This window comes from Prinia subflava, chromosome 3 (genome assembly GCF_021018805.1).
Source record: "Prinia subflava isolate CZ2003 ecotype Zambia chromosome 3, Cam_Psub_1.2, whole genome shotgun sequence".
Taxonomy (NCBI): domain Eukaryota; kingdom Metazoa; phylum Chordata; class Aves; order Passeriformes; family Cisticolidae; genus Prinia; species Prinia subflava.
The window spans coordinates 97,579,846-97,603,933 of record NC_086249.1 but is presented as its reverse complement, the minus strand read 5'-3'; the positions used below and the strand labels follow the sequence as shown (position 1 = coordinate 97,603,933).

At 35.1% G+C, this 24,088-nt stretch overlaps 1 protein-coding gene across 2 annotated transcripts in view; it reads left to right on the top strand.

The window, feature by feature from the left end:
- Positions 1–24,088, top strand: part of DMD (dystrophin) — a 978,378-nt gene that overhangs the window by 282,283 nt on the left and 672,007 nt on the right. For both annotated transcript variants that reach the window (XM_063392999.1, XM_063392994.1), the window contains 3 exons: positions 5,158–5,337; positions 11,202–11,377; positions 20,777–20,900. In XM_063392999.1, coding sequence (XP_063249069.1) covers positions 5,158–5,337; positions 11,202–11,377; positions 20,777–20,900 — 480 coding nt within the window. The remainder of the gene's footprint in view (positions 1–5,157; positions 5,338–11,201; positions 11,378–20,776; positions 20,901–24,088) is intronic.

The following is a 24,088-nucleotide window of genomic DNA, read 5'->3' as shown; positions in this document are numbered from 1 at the left end:
TCAGCATCAGAAATGTAGTTACATGCACAAACCACACCCTTTGCACCACCTCACTCTTCAGCAAATTCTCCACCCTGCATGGTCTTTGTGGAGGGAGTGTGGGTCTGGCTGTGAGGTGAAAAACTTGTGGCAGGCTGGGCTTGCCAATGGTTTTACAGCAGCAGAACTTTTGTAAAGAAAATTATATGGTATGTGCTGTTCCTCTATGTGTAGGTAATGATGGTTGCCTAGCATTTAGGGGAGAGGAAACAGCTATGTCCATGCTTGGCTTAAAATAGGTGAATTATTGCTCGATTAGGAACAAAACTGGTAATCTCTTCAGGCATGGATGTTTCTTTATTATTACTAGCTATTATTAAGTATTAAGTAATTAATATGGCATATCAATTATATACATATTGTTCATTGAATATTTTTATTGGATATACATTCCTTGGGTATATGTATCTAAGGTTCAACCTTACATTTTTAAAAATCAATTAAGGATTTATGTCCTTATCATCCTGTATTAAAAGCAAAAACGTTCAGGCTCTGGGTTGATAGAACTACTATGATGTTTCTGAGGTTTGAGTAACTGTGATGTTTCTAAAATTTACTCTATTTTATGCTCACATATACAAATGTATAAAGCTTAGAAAAATAAACTTACTTACTGATTGTTTAATTCTGTTGTAGCTGGTCCAGAATTATTGGTAGATGTTCCTTTGATTCATAGAATGACTCAGTAGTTAATTTAAGAACCAAAAGATTGATTTTTTAGCATCATCTTGAGATGCTAATTATTACATAGCCATATATAGGGGTTTTGTTCTTCTTGTCCTTTTTCCTTCTTTGGCTGTTCAGGGGTTAATAAAAATATGCATTTAGAAGTACAGACTTGGATTTTGATTAAAGATGGCTTAGGATTAAGTAAACTTGTTGTAAAGGAAGGAAGATGTACTTGCCTTCAGTATATGTACTTGGAAATTCTCGCAATCTAACATGTGAGGAGTCTTGAAGCTGACTTCAAGTCAGGCTTTTATCCCATAATGGATTAGAGACAACTCAGCCTCTTTAGAGTACAACTTTAGAATACCTTCATGAAGAAAAACGTATTAGAAGAAATCCAAATTTATTCCAAAAGTCTGTACTTTTGGATTTCAGAAGGTTGCTAGAGGACATAGGTACAGAGGGTTAAACTGTTTGTCACAAGTTGTGAAGCAGCAGACTATTATGGTGTTAAAAATGAAACTCTTTTGTAGTATTTCCATAAGTTTCACTAATGAACTCTTATGAAGTTAAAATTATGTTAAAATTATGCTGCCAGTTTTAATTGTTAAGCATTATTGTCATTAAATAATCGTGGTCTTTCAGGAAACTGAGTGAACAACATAAAATAGTAAATAAAATGATTTTTCCATAGTCCTGAACTTCAACAAGAGTCATGTCATCCTTAACAGAAAAGGTGGAGTTTATTAATTGCAACTTACTCTTTTTTATACATGAATAATTTTGATCTTTTTAGAAACATGATTCATAATGCATTAGTTTAGATATTTAAATATTGCTGCTATGCTAGAATAAAATTACCTCTTTAGTGTGTTTAATTTGCAGCAGAAAAGTAGCTTTTACTTTTGGAATTCCCTCTATCAGTTTTTAGACCTAGTAGCAGTCATTTCCAAATTCCAGTGAGTATGTGTTTTTGCATTCACACAATGCTAAATTGCCAGAAGTTTTGTATATGGCAATTTACTATTTTAATCTTGTCTGAACCTTTGGGAATATGCACTAATATAACAGCCACATGATGGTTTTTTGCAGGGGTTAGATTCTCCTCTTGGATGGGCTTTTAGAAATAGGTAAAAATGGGATCATGCTGTCCTGACATGCATGTTGTGCCTGTCTTTTGGTATATTTTATTTTGACAGGTGTTTGAATGTAGTAGAGGAGAAGCTGTCACCAAAGATCACTTATAATTAGGTCTGAACTATAAAAGCAAGTCTGTGAGGGAATAGAAATGTATCTTTTCACTTAGAATAAAGATGCTTATGTTCTTAACATTACAGTATTAAGTCTTAAGCTATGCCAAGGGAAATACAGGCTGAATATTAGGATTTTTTTTTTTTTTATAGAAAGCGTAATAAAGCATTGGATGGTCTACCTGGGGAGGTGGTGGATTCAACATTCCTGGATGTGTTTGAGGAAAGATTGGATGTGGCAGTGGGTGCCATGGTTTAGGTTAGCTTAGGGTTGGGTTGGACTTGATGATCCTGGAGGTCTCTTCCAGTCCTGTGATTCTGTGATATCCTGAGCCCTCAGTTGTCCAGTCGTTTCCAGCAAGAAATCACAGCATTAGTTGTTTCTGCTACACCTTAAGAATCTTAGGTTTTGATATTGCCATATGGCATAAGAGCTTCCAGCCTATGTTTTCTGCCTCACTTACATGCAGAACTTTGCCACATTATGGTTGTGTTCTTTATCCAGTCTCTTTAACCAGAAGGAAATTTCTGAAGGTAATTTATTAAAACATTTAGCATCGTGACTGTTGATTTGAAATTCTACAACCCTCCTACAACGCTCTAAGCATGCTAAAGTGACTGATGTGAAACAGGTCTGTTGAGATACTGTTCACAGTAAAGTTTTTTTAAAAAGTTTAAAGTTTTTTTCAAGGAAAAAAACCTTGACTTTTATATGACAATAATGTCCACAGAGTGGAGCCTGCTCCAGTGTGGGCTCTCCACAGGGTGAGAGCACCTCTGCCTGTTCTGGTGTGGGGTCCTCCACAGACTGCAGTTTATTTCAAAAGATTTATTCAGTGTTCATGTGAAAATTTATCTTCTTTGTCATCAGCTCTCTTCTGGGATCTTCTGGAGGAGGTCAGAAAAACTGTTTAGGGGGTAGTTGTTCCAGTTCTTAAAATACTTCCTTAAAACAACTGAGGGTTTTTGTTGTTGGTTTTTGTTATTGTTGTTGTTTTAATTTTCCACTTAAAATTTATTCTCTGACTCCATAATTGATTCTTTAATTATTACATAAGGTGTAGGGTGAAATAGAACATGGACTGAGGTGAAATTTTGGTGCCATGTATGGCACAGGCTTGATAGATTTTTTTTTTTTTGTGTCCTAGGCCTACATTTTGTAGTCTGTAAAATGAAATTGTCTTTTTTGTTGTTGTTTTTGGGGGGTTTGTTTGTTTGGTTTGTTTTGCAAAAAATACTGACAGCTATTGCAAAGGTACACAAGCTCTACCTTTATATATTTATAGTAAATAGTCCATTAATATAGAGTTAAATATTTTCTTCCTTCACCTATTTTTTTTTTATTTTTTTTTTTACATATAGAAGATAAATTAGATATTACACTGTTTTTGACTGGGATAAATTTCTTGGCAGCTGAAAACTAACTTTACAGTGGGTGTTGCTGGTTATTACAGTGAGCAAAGTGCTGCTATTACAGTGAGCAAAATAAGTTTTTGATCTTTAAGGAAAAGAAAAAAACAAGAATTAAAATCTTGTACCCCTCAAAATGGAACCACGTTACCAAAACTGAGGAAATCACATTAGAATGTTCAAATATCAGGATTTACACTACGTACTTAAAAGAAGTTATGACTGATATATTTGATAATTAATTTCATAAAGCAAACTACTATGTCTTGTCCTCCAGGTTGGCAAATTGCATACTTTCCAGTTACTATTATTATTTTAAGTCTATTCTTGTGCTAGAAAAAAAACCCCAGAGCATATTTTTGGTTATTGTGGCTCATTGACAGGTTTTTAATGAAGCAATGTGAAAACAGAATCTCCTAGTATAGTTTTCCAGATTGACTGTAGCTGTCACAAAAGCATATTGAGTTGCAGTGAGCAGTATCTTTAAAAGAAATTTTTGGCATCCTTCTTTTTGTAGTTTCACTTCCTGCTTGTGCTCCAGGTGTCTTGGATTGATGCTGCCTCACGGGTGTGCCGTACAGCTGTTGTGGGCTGGCTGACTAGGAATCAAACACTGCTCTTCAGAGCTAGCTAATGTTTCACAGGATGCCATTTTTTGTTATCCCAGTCAGTTTATGGTGGCTTCCACATGAGCTTTCCCTGACGCTGTAGGCGTAAAAAAAGGTCAAACATAGCAGTGCTTGAAATTTAACATGCTAAACTTGTTTGCATCTACTTTCTGCCATCTGTTAGGTCTCCTACTACTCTGAAAAGAGATTCTTCTATATAAAGTTAGCTTCTGCTTCTCAGGGATAGATCAATTTAAATTTTCATATCAACTGTACCTACCGTTAGTAATTTTGATGTTTTAAATCAAATCTGATTAGAAAGAGTACTGATTACAAAGACAATGAATCTTTCTTTTTCTGAGTTGTATTTTTAATTACATTTTTGGATTATATTGCTGTAGGAAAGTACATGTAGACTAAATTCTGTTGTCTAACCACTTGTTTGGTTATCCCTTTCATCATTTTGTGGATTAGAATGCAATCCACATCTGCATAGAGAGTTCAAAATGTGCCTATGGTTAACAGGATTAGGGTGCAGAGAATGAAGGTTTAAGGAATGGAAATCACCAGTTGAGGCTTTAAAAAGTAAACCCAGGTGAGAACTGGAGCTATGGATGACCCTTGGATCTCTGACTAGCCTGTTTCGTAGGCAGGTTTGCATGCACAGGTCTTAGGAGTTTCAAGGTCTCTTGGCACAGTGTGTTTTCATTTTTTGTTTGTTTGGGTTCTTTGGTATCTGATTTGAGATCAAATATTTCTTTTCTAGGAAAGTTTTTTTCTGTATGGAATATATAACAAAGTACATTGGAACTTGAAAGATTGTTTGACATGTTGATATAGTTGTTAACATCAGTGCAGTTTTAAGGTTATTCCTGTAACACAACTCTTGGGTTTTTGATTCATGTCATCACCTGAAGCCTGCTGTGAGGTTGGAGTTGCTCCATCTGCCATATTATGTTGCTATGTAAGCTCTGGCAGCAGTTTTTATGGAAACAACATCATGGAATTCTAGGAGTCCTTACCCATTTTCAGTTTATTCTGATGATCTCCTTATGATTTTTCTTCTAAGTTTGTTGATTTTCTTTTTTGTGGGTGTTTTGGTTTGGGTTTTTTTTTGGTTTTTTTTTGGTTTTTTTTTTTGTATGAATGTGTGTTCTTCCTTCTGTTACTTTGTTTAACAGATCCTAAAAGGAGATCTAGAAATGAAAAGGCATATGATGAGTAAGCTGAAGTTGCTCAGCCAAGATCTCCTCGTAGCTGTGAAAAACAAAGCAGTGGCTCAAAAGCTGGAAAGCCGTCTTGAAAATTTTGCCCAGCGCTGGGAAAGCCTCGTGCAGAAGGTGGAGAGCAATTCTAAACAGGTTTGTAAAAAAGAGTTTTATCAGTTTGTGACAATCAGATCCTTTGACAGTCAAATGCTTGAGATGGTTTTGATGCTGTTTGTCATCTTGCTTTAATTTTTTCCCCTGCATGATTGCTAAGACGTTTTTTATTTTTAGGACAGCATAATACAACTGTAATATAACTTTTCCAAATTTTATTTATCTCTTTAGTTTTTAATCTCTCTTTATAGCATTGATTACTTTCTTGGGTTGTTAACTATATTTTCAGGGATGATACAAACCGTAATGAAAATACCTTTCCAGTTAATTTATTTTTAACCTATAATAACACACTTTTTTATAGCTGTCTCTTTGAAATAGCACATAGTCTGAAATTAGAGCAAGAACTGTCTGCTAGTTAAAGTGATTTTTTTTTCAGCATTAAAAGTTTATGATTGATTGCTATTTTATTTCTGCATGTGATATGCTGATTTGCAGATTAAAAAGAGAGGTTACAAAAAAGAGAAATTCCATGCAAAAATAAAGAAATCAATCTGTACCTGTAACCAAAGTGCCAATGAGAAAATATAGCCTGCTATTATTTTGATCACTTTATGTTAACTGTAGCATACTAAAACAAGAAATTGATGATTTTAACCAGGTGACAAAATTCAATACTCTGGTGTAGTACCCAAACCCATATCCAATTATTTTGCCTAGACATCTTGTTAGCATCTCTTTCTTACTGGATTTAAACCCAAACCGGCTCCCTTTTTTTCCATTCCATTATCTCACTAATACTGGGGGGGTTTTTGAGCTGTCATTGGATGGCTGGTAAAATGGAAATTAATATTAATTTTTAACTGACAGCAAGAGCAGACTCTTAGAGCAGGTACCTCTGTCCTGTCCATACAGGTCTCTCACAGTTTCTGTCAGTGTGATTCAATTCCCTTGGGCATGCTGCCCTTTCTTATTGCTCTCTACTAATACTAATACCAAATTATGTTTGGGTAATTAAAGAAAAGCTGCTATACTTCATGTAGTGATCAGAATCCCTCTTAGTAACCTTGCTTTCAACTCATACCTTAATATTTTAGTTTGCTCTGTGATAGTTAGAAAAAAACAGCTGAAAGTGGAAAAATCAGTTTGGGAGAATAAAAAGGAAGAAAATGGGGGAAGGGCATAATTTCACTTAGAAAGCAAAACCATATTTTGTACATATCATTTAGGAGTTGAAAGTGAGTTTTATTTACAGCATATTTGCTGTAGAAAAGCTCCTGTTTCGAAGCAGACGAAAATTCCAGAGATTCATTTTTGAATTTGGGGATGCCTAGGCCACATGATTTGAGAAAGTTAGTAAGTCACTCTGATTTTTTCAAGTCCTGTTCAGATTGGCGATGGCTCCTAAATGCAGTTGCTAGTTTTGAAAATGGAACTTAGATTACAGGAAATGAAGTGAGCAGTCGTGAGTCTGTCAACATAGATCAGCAAGCTGGGAGATGCTTTGGGTTCCCCAAACGGTGTAGCTGTCCTATGACAGCAGAACACTTTGCTGGATAAGCTTTTCCTCCAGGGGGAAGCTGCTCTGCTTGGGGTAGAAGTGACATGGGAATGCTGCTTCACCTCCTGGAAGCATCTCAGAGTTAGGCCTGCCTGAAGGACCTGCTCCTAAGGCACTGTCACACTGCTGAGACGTATCTTCTGTGAAATACTCGTGGTGTACTTGTCACCGTGGGTTCCTGTCTGGGCAGGCAGATAATTCCTGTGAGGTTTCTTACATGTATTCATTGCAGAGCTCATTTATGTGTTTATACTGTGAGAAAAAGATGCAAGGTCTCACTGTGTTCTCTAATCATGAACTGAGGAGGAGGAGACTTTGAAGAGGGTAAAAAATAGAGTATTTTCCATTAAAATCTATCAGAAATGTATGCTTTATTCATCAAGCATAGATATTGCCTTTAAAATTAACTTTACATGGTTTAGTGGTAGACTTGGCAGAGCTAGGTCAATAGTTAAACTCAATGTTTTTAAATTACTTTTTCAACCTACAGGATTCTATGATTACTAATTTTCATAGGGCCCTCATAATTGCATTTTTGTCCTTAGTTATTTCCCCTCTTAATAAGGTGTTGCCAAATGATTAACTTGTTAACAAAATAAGAAATTAAATGGAAGAGACAACCTCAGGCTCAGTTCAAAGATGATTCTCCAACTAGACATATAAAGTAGTTATAAATCCCAAAGGAAAAGTGCTGAAAGTAGAATGTGAGTTCTCCCACATTTGGCAGAATTAATTGCTCTTAAATTCAAGCATCTAATCAGAACACATGGCTGAAACTCCTGCTACAAATGACTGGATGGCAAGAGTGTGAGAGAGAGAGAAATCTAAAAAGCAGTTTGTCCTCATAATGAAAATGTCAGCTTTCCTTCACTGACCACACAGTGGAATCAAGGACAAGGACAGCTTGCTTAGGCTAGATGTGGAGCTTCCAGAAACTCTAAACCTAGCTTTGCTCAGTTCATTATGCTCCACTAAATTGTACTGAAAATCTTTCCAAACTAAAGAAAACACCATTCCTCATCCAAACTTCCCCACTCACAGAGATAAATTTCATCAAAGAACAGATGACAGCTCCAAAAGTGAGTGTAAAGGAAAATTATGAGTTTATCAGGACAGAGGGCACTTCCAAAGACAGTAATAAATGCTGGCATTAAAGGAAGGCTGCTGTATAAATGAGAAATAAAACGCCATAAAACTACTGAAGTGCTATGCACACATTGTACATATGTTTGCCTATAGATGATGAAAAAGATTTGAATTTGTCTGCTCGGAAAAGAGATGAGTTTTAACATGTTTTGAAGATGGGCTTGATGTGAAGCTGCTGGCAAGCGTTGTATCTTGAAAGCTTTAAACGTGCAGCCCTGTGAGTCACCTTAGCCCTTTCCATATGATTTTCTAGTGGGTAAAAGCCCTGGTTTATATTGCCCCTTCTCAGAATCACATTTGCTATTCAGAGACTGAGAGGGATGAACAAAATATACAGTTATTATTTGCACCATCTTTGAATAATAAATGGAACTTTTAATCACTTTGGTGATTAAAAGGTGTTTGGATTTATTTCTTTTTTATTTTTTGTGAGTTTTTTTGCTTTGTTTCTCTTTCTTGTATTTTTTGGGGGGGTTTTTTGTTTGTTTTTTGGGGATGGTTGGTTTTTCTGGTTTTTTTTTCTTTGGTTGGGGTTTTTTTGTTTTTATTTTGGGATTTTTTTGTGTTTGTTTTTCTTTTTTTTTTTTTCACCAGGTAAGCCAATAAAATTTACCTTTTTTCTAATGTCTGATATTTTTAACAATTGTCCTTTGCACACTAAAGTGTATGCAGTTTAAATGTGAACCAGCTTCATCTTGCACAGTAAGGTTGCACCCCATCTCTAGCAAGAATAATTATGAACTCTGAATTTACGTCTCCATTCTCCTTTTGAAACACGTAGTATTTAACCTCCACTCCTGTTGATTAAGCATGGAAAATACTTTTTTTTACTGTTTTCACATCCAAATCAGTACCCCCACAGCATCGTGCTCTGAGCAGTGATTGCAGTGGCAGCTCTGGAAATGCAGTTCCCCATCTCCACTGAAGCTGCTGCTCCTGTCATTGGTGTTCCATGATGATTCCTAGAGTGCCCTAGCTGTGGTTTATTCTGTGTTACACCTTCTTCGCTGGAAACTCTGCCCTGGTATTGATTAGCAAATGAAAACATGGCAGGATATGACCCTGGCAGTCTGAAACATCATCCTACCATTGATTTTTGGATAAAACAGAACGTAATAAGGATTTTATGAGAAGAGGAAAGAGAGACAGGGAGACTGTACCCAAAACTATATAATTGGCAAAAAATTCTTTCTGTTCATATGTATAGTCAGTTCAGGAAGAGATGACATCAGCTCTGTCCTCAAATGTCATGGAACCCTAGACATCAGAAGCTTTAACTTGCTTTTCCTTCTGCCCTCTAATTAAAATAAAATGGAAAAGAATGCTGTATAGAGTTTCAATAAAAACGTATGGAAATGCTGACTTAATGTCATGATTTCTGTAGAAAAAAAAATCAAAATCAATACATCTTGTTGAGAGAACTAAAACAAGAATGTTACTGCATAATATTTTAGTGATTAAAAAGTCAACTGGATGTTTTTCTTCTCCACAGAATTTTGCAATTCATATCTTACAGAAATCCCTGCAGGTCACAAGCCACTTATTAAATTGATATATTTAATCCATATATTTTTAAAAAAATCATCTCTGAATCTATTTTTTAGTCTTCTTAGTAGTCCAGAGTCTGCTCTAAAACCTGGTCAGCTGCCTTTTTCTAGAGGTGGAAGCACAGCATTGGGTTCACTGCTCTTTGTAAGAAATCCTGACAATTTACAGCAGTAAAGCACCTCCCTACTCATCACTTCCACTGTCAGCCTGGGCCAAGAACAAGAAGACTTGTGTAGAAGACAATGTGAAGAATTCAGAGTTGGCAGGAGTTTGTTGGGGTATTTTTTCAGGTTTCTGCTGGGAAGAGGCTGCTTGCTGATAGTGATTCCCTTTCCTTGCCATTCTATTTCTCTTTGCACTGTGGGAAAGGTGTTAGACGTGGTTGCCTCCTCATTGTCTACAGAATCACTTATGTCTCAAGAACTAAGCTGACTCAATTCTTTCACTGAGTTTCTGATGCAAGAAGTAATAGATAGTTTTTGAATGTGTTTATAGTTTTGTGGACTTTTAGATACTGGCATTTCTGTTGTTGAATTGGAAACTCTTAATTCTTGCATATTAGCAAAAGCAAAGAAGCAGGGAATTTCAGGAGCACAACTTTTTCTACTCCTGGTATATATATATATATATATATATATATATATATATATATATATTTTGTTTTCCATTTCACTGCCCTTAAACTGTGAGGTGGTCATTGGAGCTGTAACTAGAGCATTTTGACAAATGAGCCATCATCTGACAGAATCAAAAAAAATAAGTGGCCTATTTCTCATGAGTTAAGGGATTTAAGAACATCTGCCCACATTGGAGTTGGAAAATGTTATATGGAAAGTATGAACTGGCAGTACATGCAGAAGCAGTGTACAAACAAATATCAGCAAAAAATATTTCTCATCATTCTTTTCTTAATGCAGCTGAGCTATACAAAGATTTTTTTTTTTTTTTTTTTGGTTGGTTGTTTTGTTTTGTTTTTTTTGGTTTTTTTCTTATTACCAGAGCAAAAGTAAATGCATTCTGTAGGTAGTGTTTACAGTGTTACATACCATGGGTATTAGTATCTGGTGAGACCCCTAAATATTGTTTTTTTAATTATGGAATAAAAACTGATGCAAATTAATTTGCCTTCTAGAGCATATGTTCTAATTTAAGATTTCCAGCCAGAGAGTTAACTGCCCTTTCAAGTATGTTATATTACATTCTTGTTGAAAATTTTTGTAAATGGTAAGACAAATAATTGGTAATTTAGTGCCATTTTAATGCCTTTATCACCTCTCAAGGAGCAAATTTTCAGACTGGGGGCAGTCTGAAATCAATATTTAGTAACAGTAACATTTTATTTATTTGCTATTATTCAATTCCATTGTAAAATTCCATTCATTTCTTTTCTTCATTCAGCGTGAATTGCAGGGAGCTGTAAGCTCATTAGAATCCTTTCTGATTTTGATATTGGCTTTTGCAGATATCTTATTCACACAGCGTGAGTCAGATAAAACAATCTGGCTTGAGTTGCGTATAATGGTTTTTTCTGAAGGTCAGCCTATGATCAGATGAGAGCAGCTTCTCATTATTTTCTATTGGTCCTCCAAACAATCTTTACTGAAGCTTTTCAGATAATGTATGACCTCTGTTTTTGTACTCCTCACAGATTTCGCAGGCTGTCACTACCACTCAGACATCACTAACACAGACAACTGTAATGGAAACTGTAACTATGGTGACCACCAGAGAGCAAATCCTGGTTAAGCATGCTAAAGAGGAACTCCCACCACCTCCACCCCACAAAAAAAGGCAACTCCTTGTGGATTCAGAAATTAGGAAGAGGTGAGAATCTTCAAGAGACAGAGAGAGAATATTGATAGAGTCTGGACAAAAATGCAAAAATAGTCATTTGACTGCAGTATTTCTCTGTATGTTGTTTTGAGCTTGAAAGTATATTTCTGTTCTCTATTAGGGTACCAGCTGGTTGTTATCCTTCTTCACTCAGTATGGGTTATGGATTATATTGTGCTTCTAGTACACCTGTTTAACAGTATAGAATGTTAATGATTACATCAATACTATTGCATAGTAATTATAGTCTGTTAAAATCCTTATATGTGGTATCATGGGGATCCCACATGACTAGAGTCTTGAAACATGATGGGCAAACATTCCATTAATTCTAAGATTTTTTTATGTTCTTTAAAAAAATTTATAATAGCTAAAATGCTACTAAGGGAGATACTGCCTTCTTTCTAGAGTTCATTGTATTCTTCTGGGCTTATGGGTCAGGAGTAAAAACAGCAGTTCTGCAGTGGCAGTTAATATTTGATGAAATATGCATTGTGCTTGCTTTCAGATTTTTTTTCATGAGTAACTCAAGTACAAGTGACAAGGGATTTTAAACTGATGCTAAACACTAGTTAATGTCAGGAGAAGGCATTCTGATGTGTTCAAGCAGAATTGGCTCAAGCACTAAGTTTTTAAATGAGCACTAAGAAGGTAGATTTCAAATAATCATTGTATTGTTTGTTTTGGAAATATTTTTTGATATTCAGATAAACATGATTTCCAAGGTAATATATTTGAGGATTGAAAAGGATGTGAAACTGCATTCAGTGTCTCATTTCTAAGACAATATCTTTGGTTCAGTGTGTTTACCAGGACAAGTATTTTCTTGTAAAATAGTGTTTCACTTATTAAGAAGAATGAAATATAGCAAGAATAGGAGAAGTCTGACTTCTTTTTAATTCAAGTTTTATGTTATTGAAATAATAGGTACCTTTTATACCTAGGCATCATACCTGTGTTTAACCATTCTAACAGTAAGGCTTCTGGTTCAGCATCATTATTTAGGAATGCTCTATATGTGATGTAAGAAGAGTGGTTCTCCCCCTTTTTGTTAAACTGGATAACTATTTCTGTGGAAGTGCTTGGTCTACATAAGTTTGTGAGATAAATCTGAATTAATTTAATTTACCTCCAAAGTCCTCATTTGGAGTCTTTTTTTTCCCATATCCTAGGTTACCATTAAATCATAAGTGAGAGTTATGTCTTGCTAATATATTCACAAGCACTCAAAACGATGCAGAGCAATGACTGTCAACAGTTGTAATTCCTGAATTTGTTGAAGGAATTGTTAGATGGCAGTGTTGTTACTTATCAGGAATTATAAGCCTTAGCACTCCTGTTAATGTTTTCTTAGTAATGTGCAAAGATGTGAAACAGGATCAAGGCCCCGTTGGCTTATATATGACCTGTAGTGTAGCATGGTACCTGCCATGAAAATAGTGATCTGCTTTATTCTGAAACTGAAAAATTAAGAATGGAATGAAAATTTCCCTGCACTTTCAAAGTATTTAAATAATTGGTATTTCAAAAGTTTTTACTTTTTTTTTTCCAAATGGAGAGTTTTAGGAATGATCTCACTTCATAAGGAAGCACAGTGCAAGACTACTGTTATAAAATAAAGCATTATCTTAGTTAAAACTAAGTGAAGTGGAATGATTTTTTTTAAACCTATTTTTTTAATTCTTCAAGACAATTGTTGCTATATGCACCATTATAAAACTGGAGACCAATTGGCGCAGAAGTTCCTTTTTCAACTACTGTATATTTACTGTAAGCATATATTTTCTTTCTTGCTCGTATTCTTTTAATTTGCTTTAATACTGAAAGCAAACTTGGCAGGGTACAGCAGAACACAGACTTCATACCCATCATGCAAGGAGACTGCCTGAGGGCAGGAATTAGCTGGATTATGGGAAGTGCTTTTGTTCCAAACTACCTTGGTTTCTAGAAACTGATAATTATGTGTTACTACACTGCTTTAGCTGATGTCTGTCTAAAGCACTGCAACTAACAAGTTTATATTTAAATCTGATTGATTCTTGTACAAAAAATAGGTTATATTATTAACTTTGATTCTAGGATTGCTTTTGGATATATTACTGGGAGATCTTCTTCCAAATTTACGGACTGTTAATGATTTTTTTACCTTGCATACTAGGTTTCAAGGCTTTCTGATTTGTTTTAATGCTATCTAAAATAAGTGCATTCACCATATAATTTCTGTTTAACTTTTGGATTAGAGTCAAGATGGAACAATCTGTAGTTCTCAGTCTTTGCCTGGGATGACTTTAAATAATTTAATAAGTTGTGGTTTCTCTTAGATACTTAAAATCAGAGTTATTTTAATTTCTGCACAAGTTGGACTTTTATTTTGTTCTGCTAGGAGAGAAATCTGACTTTCACAAGGAGAAAGGGAATTGATTGTTGAATACACTATAATGTGCTCTAACTATTGTTTTGTGTGCCAAAATTGCTGGATTTGTTTTAAGGATACAATTGCATCAGCACATGGAAACTGCTCCAGTGTGACTGTTAGACCTGTGAGCAGACCCGTGCAAAGTAAGTGTTGGAAATGTCCACAGCTGTGCAGCAGGATGAATGAGGGTTATATTATCTGCAGGCAGTGTTTCTCCACTCAGATAATCCTTTTGGCATTTCTAACTGAGCAGAGAAAACACCAAACCACACATTTTATGTACTTTCATTCTCTAGAAAGTCCAAGAGGGTGTTCTACAGTGGGAGGACCAGTCAATAAATAGCTCCAGAAAAACACTTAGAGAATGAACTTTGGGGAAGAAGTTTCAGCTTAGAATAACAGGTTTTGTGATGGTTTTTAATGAATATGTAAAAATGCAGTCTTGGAAACGAACACATTTTATAATATGTTGTTGTCTTTCTCAAAGACAAGAAAATACAAATTTATACTAGATATCAGCATAATAATGGAAGAAGAAAGCTCATCTGAAAATTTGGTTGCTCAGTAAAACATCTTTGTTTGCTGGTGACTAGACACTTTTTTGATCTTATCTTTTTTTTTTTTTTTTTTTTTTTTTTTTTTTTTTTTTTTTTTTTTTTTTGATAGGAGAAAAAGCATTTTATTCTCAAAGAGCCAGTCATTTATTTTCTGGGTGCGTTGTTAGCCACAAATCTCTCAGGGTTTTTTGTTTGTATTCAGTTGTAGCTGCACCCAAGGATAAACAAAGCCCATAGGGTTGCATGCCTTTTGATTTTTTTTTTTAATAAATTAAAAGAATGGGAGTTCTCAACCTACCTCTCCTACATTATTATATATTGTGTGCTTTTACAACCAAAATTTTCCTGAGCACTTAATGACTAGCAGTTGATGGTTATATACTGTTCAGTTTTGGTTTGATAAAAACCCCTAGCAATTACTGAACCTTCTCAGAACCTTCCAAAGGTGAATAACCAGGAGCCTTTTGGAGGTGGTGAGTAATGCTCCCAGGTTTGGCCAGTCTCTTTCATCTGTTCTCAGACTTTAGTCAGTGTTGTTTCTGTAAAGGAGTACACTTGAAATAAATTCATCAGGCCCCATTGCCACGGGTTTGGAAAGATTTGTGGTCCAGATTTGCTTCTCTGTGAACTAAATATTTTAGATACTAGGTACTATAGGAAGGAAGATGTACAGTTTGGCTACTCAGTGAATATTGTATTCGTGTACTGTGTAAGAGCATGGCCCCCAGTTAGTAAGCAAAGGAGAAAAAATGGATGGCTGAGATTGAAGCATCAAACTTGCTAGAATTCCAAATGTTTTATTGGGATGGAAAGTATAAAAATCTTTATTTAAACTGAAGAAATGAAAAAGAAGCAATTTGACTTGTAGACCAATAACATCCAGAGGACTGAATGTCACATTTCCTCTGCTTTTATTTCCTGTGGCACAAAGGCATGGGAAGGAAGCTGTTGATTTTTTTCTTAGCTCTTAAAACAAGTTATTGCCTTTAGTGGAGGAAAGCAGAGATAAGAACCAGATTACTTTTTTTTTTCTTATTTCTTTCCTTTCCATTCTTTCTCTGCCCCAATATCTAAAACTGCTTCAGAATAATACTTCCGAAAGTCAGAATAACTCAGGTGAGTTAAGTTCTGCTACTAGTCAAGGAAAAGTTCCTTTTCCCACAGGAATCAATTTGAAACTGAAAAAGATAAAAAATACTTGGAGCTGTATAATAAGCTCTTGAAAAGTATGTATGAAGCATTAGGGCTAGAGATGAATGTAACACAGCTGAGGTTACAGTATTTAAAAAACCTGTAAATGGGAGAAAGATATGCAAAATAACATTTATTTTCATGATATTTACATATTATGGAAAAAAGAGGTCATTTGCATATCATAAAAAATCTGAAAACTACTCTGTTCATGCTAAGTTTTTAAATAGCAGACAAGTATAAGCCAGTTAATATTTCATTTAAACATATTTGTAATATTATTATGTTTCAATAATGACCAGAGATACCTTTCTTTGCAATTTGGTAAGTATCTTTTTACAGGCTTCCTAAGGTTTCCAAGGAAAGCCTACTTGTCAGAACATTATTATTGGTATAATGTTAATCTGAAGATTTGAAACAGATTCAATGTCCTTTGAGGAGCAAGGTGCGTTAAAACAGGATAGTTGCTCCATCTAGTGTTTTTTTTTCATTTAACAGCTGTTAAATAAACTTTTTGAAAAGAGAGAAGCCATCACTTTTTGAAAATTATTGTGTTTGGGATTCCAATCCTTCATTATTTAGAAAAGTTTGGATTTTTGTAGATAAAATTATCAAAGAAAAATTTATAGTGACTTTATAGTGGTCTTTTTGATAGATATCCTTTCATATATCACATTTCTGTGCAATGAATTTTGTTAGTAAATACTAAATGCTGATTGTTTAGCACTTTTACAGCCCCTCCATTGGGTTTTTTGACCTTTATTCTTTTACAGAAATGCAGCTTATGCTCTGCTATTGTTATCTAATGATAGGTAACAAATTCAAAAAGAAGAAAGTAATGTCTTCAATTTTCCTGCTGCTTTTTGGTTTCATTGTGTCTGTAGACAATTCCAGAGGAAAGCAAAAGGAGACTGAGAAGCAACAGAATAGTTTCATGTTGCTTAGAGGGGGAATAATTAATAAACATTTTCATTTGCATTGTAAAAAGTATGGGTATTTTGAGGTTTGTATTCATGGGCACTTCTTAGTGCTTGCTAAGAGTTTATCCTTTATCCTTTTGGTGAGATCAGAAATGGATTAGTGACAAATAAACAGAATTTATATTCTTCAGCACTTGCTGCAGGCTGTGATGATTGGGTTTGAAAGTACTCTGTTCCTGATGGTTCTGCTGAAATTTCTGTTGGAGATACACACTTGGGATTGATTTGGGATTTCTTTTCATGCCTTGGTATACATTACAGAAATGCACTGGTCATAATGTTGATGAGGCTAAAATTAATAGTATCACAAATGAGGGAGGGTCAAAGTGTCATTCTGAAAGGAAATAAAATTATTTGACAACTAAACCTAAAACAATAGGAAGTAAAAAATATTTGTTTGGATAAATTGATGATTGAATTAGAAGAGAAGAACAACTCTTTTGTCAACTAAAAGCTCATCAACTACAAATACAGAGGAGAAAGAAAGACAGCAGGGAATTAGATCAGAATAATTCTTCCAATGGGCATCATGTGCTATAAAGTTGTTCTCTGATATATTCGAGGCAGTGAAGAGCTGCAAGCTGGGGATTTCAGTCCAGACATGGAACTGAAATAATTCAGTGAAGTGGTTCTTGGATCAAAGTTCTATCATTCCCTGCCAACTCAACGTGTAGGCAAATGGTTTTATGTCTGCCCAAGATTCTCAGTGGTGACAGGCCCACTGTGATTTTTGTTTGGGGAAGGAGGGAAATGAATGAGCAATATAAATTGTCAAGCAATTTCTGTCTGTTAAAAGAATAAAGTACTGAAACCACTGTCTGCCCATGGTAGCAGTAGCACAGCAATGTAGTTTAAAGATGAAATTCATTCAGTTTAGAGATGAGATTATGTACCATGCTGGCCACATGACAGGAAGGTACTTCATGCCTCACGTTCTTATTTGAACTTGTTCAACATTGAATTTGTTTGTACATCTATTTACTCAAAGCATTTTAAAAAACATCTTCATATTTTTTTAATCTATGTTGGGCCCATTTTCATGGAAAATTCTCCACAAATTTATTTTCTGGATCATCCTAAGCCATATGCTCACTTCAGATTCCCATTCCAAACTTTCTTACTAGATCACCATGTGTTTTTTCAAAATTGACTCCTTGTTCTGGCTTTCCTTTTCTCTATTAAATACATGATAAACCCCACCTTTGAGCCATTTCACAACTTCATTGCATCACATTTTTCTTTTTCTGTGCATGGAATTTCCAACCCAAATACCCACCTGCGTAGTATACTCTTGTCCTACCCAAAGTCCCCTATCTGATAAAAAAAACTTACGAAAATCACTAAGTAACAAAATTTAATTTGTTTATATTTTACAATACAAACAAATCTCCACCTGAACTCAGCTGACATGTGCTGGTATGTAAAGAAAGGGCTGTGGGACCAGTAGAAATAGTATTTCTCCTGTGGAACAGCAGAAGAAAAAACTAGGTAGAAAACAAAAGCATGACTGCTGCATGAAGAATAAATCCTCTGTGTCAAATGGAATTTCTAGGTGGGGTGCAGGCCAATGTACTTGTTAAATCACAAGTTATTTAGGGAAATTTCTCAAGTGGTTTTTGGTTTTTATATCTTCCATTGATCTATTTTTACAAATTCTACCTGAGATGAAGTTTGTTGGGACAAAAAGGCAGTCTTGCACTGTTTTATGTCTAAAGTATTCGTGCTCCAAGAAGATTTAAGACTATTTATACTTTGGTATCAATCTAGAGCTAATATAATTCCTACCTGCAGCTGTGGTCAGAAAGGAAGTATCCAATCACTAAAGCAAAATGATTAAATGCCATTTCTAACAGTGTTTCCTCCTTTTACACAAGATGAACATAACAGAGTGATTTTTTTTGTCCCACTAAGTAAAATCTTAAAGTCTTAAATCTTGATATTTTAAATCTTAAATTTATCTTAAAGATATTTATGTACTGAAACAAGGTACTTAGATTCTATTTATTTTAATTCTTTTCTGCCCCCCTTTCTACTGCCCTTTTTTGAACAGGAGTCATTGTTTCTGAAATTATATTTATCTCCAGAAGAAACTGCAAGTGACAGAGCAGTCTTTTATGTGATATCAACTTTGTCACATCAGAGAATCATATCACATTATAGAATGCTTTCAGTTGGAAGGGGCCTTAAAGATCTGTCTAATACTTGCCACCATCTGATGCCTCTCTGGGCCATGAGATGTGTTCCTAATTATTTTGTTTTACCGTCAAAACTATCCCAAATGCTCCCATTCCTCTTCCAGGTGTTGCAGAGGCAAGGGCTAAATGCTTTTTTTTTGAAGAATTGAACTCTGATAAACATTTTTTCTGTCAATTTTTATCTTGTACCAGGGTAAGACCAGGCTATTTTTCAGAGAGCTGGTCTCAGTAATTTTACTTTGGTGCAGCTTCAGAATGGAACAAATGCCAGAACTCCTACAATTTTACCTACAGTCAAGGAATTTTAGTACTCAGGGACTGGTAAACTTCATTGCTGTCGGATGTCTGGTGTTTTGGGATCATCAAATATGCAGTTATTATTTGTAGAACAGAGGAAAACATTTTATTTCATGAATTGCAGTTGGCTTAATGATCAGAAATAAAGCTGAAGTAGGACGCTCTCAATTGACTCTGGAGTTTGTGTTAAGGGATTAGAATCTGTTACCAGCACAGGCTTTCCTTGAACCATCTGGGAATTTTGTGTTTTGCCTCGGAATTTGTAGTTCTTTATAAAATGAAAGTTTTCTGCACCTTCCATTACTTCAGAGTCACATTTTTTCTCCTTGAAGGAGTATTCAATTTGTATTATTAGGAAATTTTTTATCAAAATTATTCCTAAGAGTTTATAATTTGAATGTAGTATACTGGACTGAGATTAAGGTGGTGTGTGATTCTTTTTCTTTTGCTTTCATTATTTATGAATGCATAAACTTGCAGTGGAGAAGAAAAAAAAGGGAAACATAAATATTAGCTCAAGTGTGGAACTCTTTCTTGTGTTCATTTTTCATTTCTGTATATGTAGATTCATGTAGCACAGACTTTTGCCTTACATCCTTGTATTTTAGAAGTATAAATCCTCGTATAAATTCAGTGAATTTTTGTAAAATAATTTATATCTTCCAGGGATATAATTGTTGTTCAGGTTACTGGTTTTAGTAGATTTTCAGTTGTATGCAAATGATACAACCTGTAGTCACAAAGCAAACTGAAAAATACAGCTTGGGTTTTTTTCCCCCCAGGTCTTTCTGCTCTGTTGTGTTCACTGTATTGCTGCAGAAGGAAAAGCAGCTGCAAAAGGGATATAAATATTAGAACATACAATGCAATAAAGAAATGCAATCAGAGAGACTGGCACAACTGAGAAAAAATATTGTCTGAAGCTTTTTGTTTTAAAAACTGCAGTAGATACTGAATCACAGCTTGCAATTTCTAGACATTAGTAATTTAAATATCTGCATTTTGAGACATAGATACTGAATCACAGTTTGAAATTTCTAGGCATTAGTAATTTAAATGTCTGCATTTTGAGACATTACCTGAAGAGTGGTTAACACAAATTAAGATCAGTTTTAAAGGAGTTGATTAAGGCATCCGGAATGTAGTAAAGAGGGATGGAGAGTAAAAACTAGTTATAAATTAAGTGCAGAGAATGGGGGTCTTAATTTTGGTTTCTAAAGCTTTAACTATGGAAAATTATACTTTACTTGTTGATTAGAGGTTACATTCTACAAAAAATCTGAGTTAATCATAAAAAGCTTCTTTCATCAAATTTTCTGCTTGAATTTCCTTCACAATATTATTATTACAAGCTGGGACAGCGATCTCACAGGTTTTGAGGCTGCATTTGGTCTGTCAGATAGGCCTTACATCCTCAGCTCAGCCAACAGGACTTGTGGTACTCTTGCTTTACTGACAGACATTGGTTTGATATCTTCCAAAAACATTAGCTTGAAAAATTAGAATACTTACTGTGAAAATTATTACATCTGTTCAGCCATCAAATCGGGCCTTAAAAATGAAAGTGTTTCTGTGTTTCTAAATTTTAGAGCGAATAATTTCATGAGCTCTCTGATGTGATAAATGGAGTTTAAAGCTGTCTTTTGGCGATGGAAGTTGCTGTTGATTCACTTGTTTAGGCAGCCCTGTGTGCTGCCAGTGCTGTGTTGAGGAGCAGTGGAGGCTGAGGGTGTCGTGCCCTTTGTGTCGCGCAGGTTTGACGCGGACACCACGGAGCTGCACAGCTGGATGACCCGCTCCGAGGCCGCGCTGCAGAGCCCCGAGTTCGCCGTCTTCCGCAAGGAGGGGAACCTCTCGGACCTCAGAGAGAGAGTCAATGTAGGAGAAACTGCTCGTGTGCATGTCTCTTACTCTCTATTAGCTTGTCAAAGTGCTCTCGGAGTCCCAGGTTTCAAATGTAGACTGGCAAATTTAGGAGTGTTCACTGTTTCTGTGAATTTCACATTTTGGCACCAACATTACTCCATAGGCTGCCTGAACACACAAATTTTTGTTGCTGTTTTTGTTCATACATATTCATATTTAATTAAGGTGTTCTAGGTCCATGAAAGTTTTAGGTAAAGTTATACCAAAAGCTATATATCATTTCCTAAATGTGCAACATCATTCTAGACTGACAGTTTAATTTGACGTTATACATTCATAAACTGAAGAATATGAAAAGTGTCACTGGAGTGGATGCTAAAGAAAATCTATTTCTATTTCCTTTTACAGAGCTGTAAAATAGCTGATAAAAAGCTGACAATCACCAGTTTCCACAGGGCTTTCGTGTTTGTTTTTTTTTACTCTGTTGTAGTACCATATCAGAACCCAAAACTGTTCTTTCCTGCCAAAGTGAATGGTTCTGCACTGCTGAAGAAGGAGCTATGTTTGTGTGTGTCTGAGTCACTGACTGAATTACTGAATTTACTTCTTAAAAACTAAACTGTTAAAAATTTTCTTCCTTATTTATCTTTTGTGGATCAATGAAACAATGCCCATCTTTTCCAAGTGAGAGAATAGGGGTGCTTTTTATAAATATCTCAGACAGTAGCAAGTATATTATAGAATGTCATTAAAACCTGTGTTAATCCATACTCCTAGAACACAGAGATGGAACAAAGTTCCATTGTATTGAATTTAGATTTGCTGCTGGTTTTTCTCATTTTCTTCTTTTCCATCATAAATCAGCTATGATAAGATTCAGTAACATGGAATTTTATGACTGTAAATGTACATTTTAAAATTCCAGAATTCTTGCAATAATTTTAGTCATGTATACTTGTGTTAGTGTTATTAATTAACAGTAACTATGTAAATTATGCATTCCAATGGAATATCTTGAATTTAGTCACGCCACAACTTCATGTTATGTGAAATATACATAAATATAGATATATATGCAGACTAGATCAAATACAGAGTAGATTTGATGGATTTACATGCTTCCATACTGAGTTCATAGTATAATAATAGTATAATATATAGTATATAATAGTATTCATCTCATACATTGATAGAAATGCAGTTAATTTTCCAAATGCTCCAATCTAAATTTTAAAAGAAAAAAAATAGGAAAAAAAGAGAAACTAAATACTCATCACCCCTTCATATATATTCACATTTTGAGGAACATATTTATTTCAAGGATGAAAATTAGCTCATCTTGACCTGCAATTACTCAGGCTACCCACACTGTCAGGTTTCCCATTGGTTCTACCTCGTATTGTCTAAGGCTTTATAAAAGCATTAAAGGATCCAGGAGCCATGGTTCACTTTCCTCCCTCTTTCTTTGCTTTTGAGGAGGTGATTGCTGCAGGTGAAGGGTGGAGGTGACCCACAGAGCTCCTTTGGTCCCTGCTGGAATTCCTCCTGCTCTTGCTTTGCCTTTGCTGGAGCTCAGGAAAAGCACTGGGGCTGGGAGTCCACTATACACCACATTTATCCAGGTCTCACCTCAGTTGGTGAAAACACACATAATACTGGAGAAAGATGGATGGAATTTGACCAGTGCATGAACATTTAAAGTTTGGATTCAAGACACTAAAGGTAGCAGGAGATATTCCAGATGTTCCTTTGATCTCCTTGGAAATTAAAAAAATTAATCTTTAACAAACAATTTCCAGCTATTTTTTTCAGTAGTACAGGTAAGGATCTGTTTAGTATCAAGAGAGGTCTGAGACAAACCAGTAATTCTAAATAGATACAAGAAAAATCAATATGTCTCCTTCATTAACATTGGAAATACTTTTAAGGACCAAGACCCGTTTTAATTTCACAGAGTGTCACTGCTTTTAAAATGAACATTTTATAGAGAAAATCAAGTTACATTTAGAAGTTTCTAGTTGCTGTAAGGGAGAAAACATTCTATTACATGTATTAATTTGAAAGTGAGAACTCTGAAAGATTGTCCACACTTGACAAGTGCTTGATGGCGTGTTGAATGGTTTTCAGTTAGCACAAGTCTTTGAAGACACTTTTTTTAAAAAGTAAAGAAAAATATCAATTTTTTTCTGAATGCCACTTCTTAAAACTTGTCCTGACCTGACTTGTCTTGTCTTGTCTTTTCTTGTCTCTGTTTCCATCCATAAAATGAGAGACAAAGCAGAAAGTACTGTTCAGTTCATTGATTTAAACAGTTTCATTGCTGCTTGCTAACACTTTAATTTATTAGTTCTCTCAAAATGAACCTCAAATCAATGGAAAATAAGATAGTGTGTGTTTTAACATATTATATAATCTCTAGTAATGTTGTAGAAGGCATATAAAAAGAGAATGAAATGCAGAAAGGAAAACATCTGTGAGAGATAATTGAAACAGATTTTTTTGTACTGTTGTGCTTTAAGGCCAGCTGGCAACTGAGCACCACACCTGCTCTATTCCCCCACACACCCCAGAGGTGTGGGGAGAACCAAAAATAAAACTTGCAGGTTGAGATAAGAATAGCTGAATGAAATAAAGTAAAATATAATAATGTCAGCAAATAATAATTCATATAAGAGAAAGAAAATCTTCCTGAATTCAAATAAGCCCCCTTACAGGTAACTCACCCAGTTTATACATTGAGCATGTTGTTCTGTGGTCACTAAAACAAAACAAACATATGAGAACGGAGCTTCTGAGAATGCAAAGAGAACAAATTTAATTGTCTAGGATATCTGACATTTTCCCTTACATCTGTTTCTTGTGTTTATCTTTGATGCTGAATTTCTAGGTACTTCTTATTGGATAGTCTCAGATCCAACTTACTAAGTAGGATTTACTACCTGAAATTGTGGAGGTTTTTTGCACCTGAACCTTCTTACATTCCTTTAGTGGAATATCCCTCTGGCCAGCAGTTTGGGTCACCTGTCTGGTGGTGTTCCCTTCCAGCTTTTTTTGTTTGTTTGTTTTTTGTTTGTGTTTGGTTTGGTGTGGGGTTTTGTTTGGTTTTGTTTGGGGTTTTGTTTTTTTTGTTTGTTTGTTTGCTTGTTTTTGGTTTTTTGGTGGGTTTCTTTGTGTGTGTTATCACTGGCAGAGCATGAGAC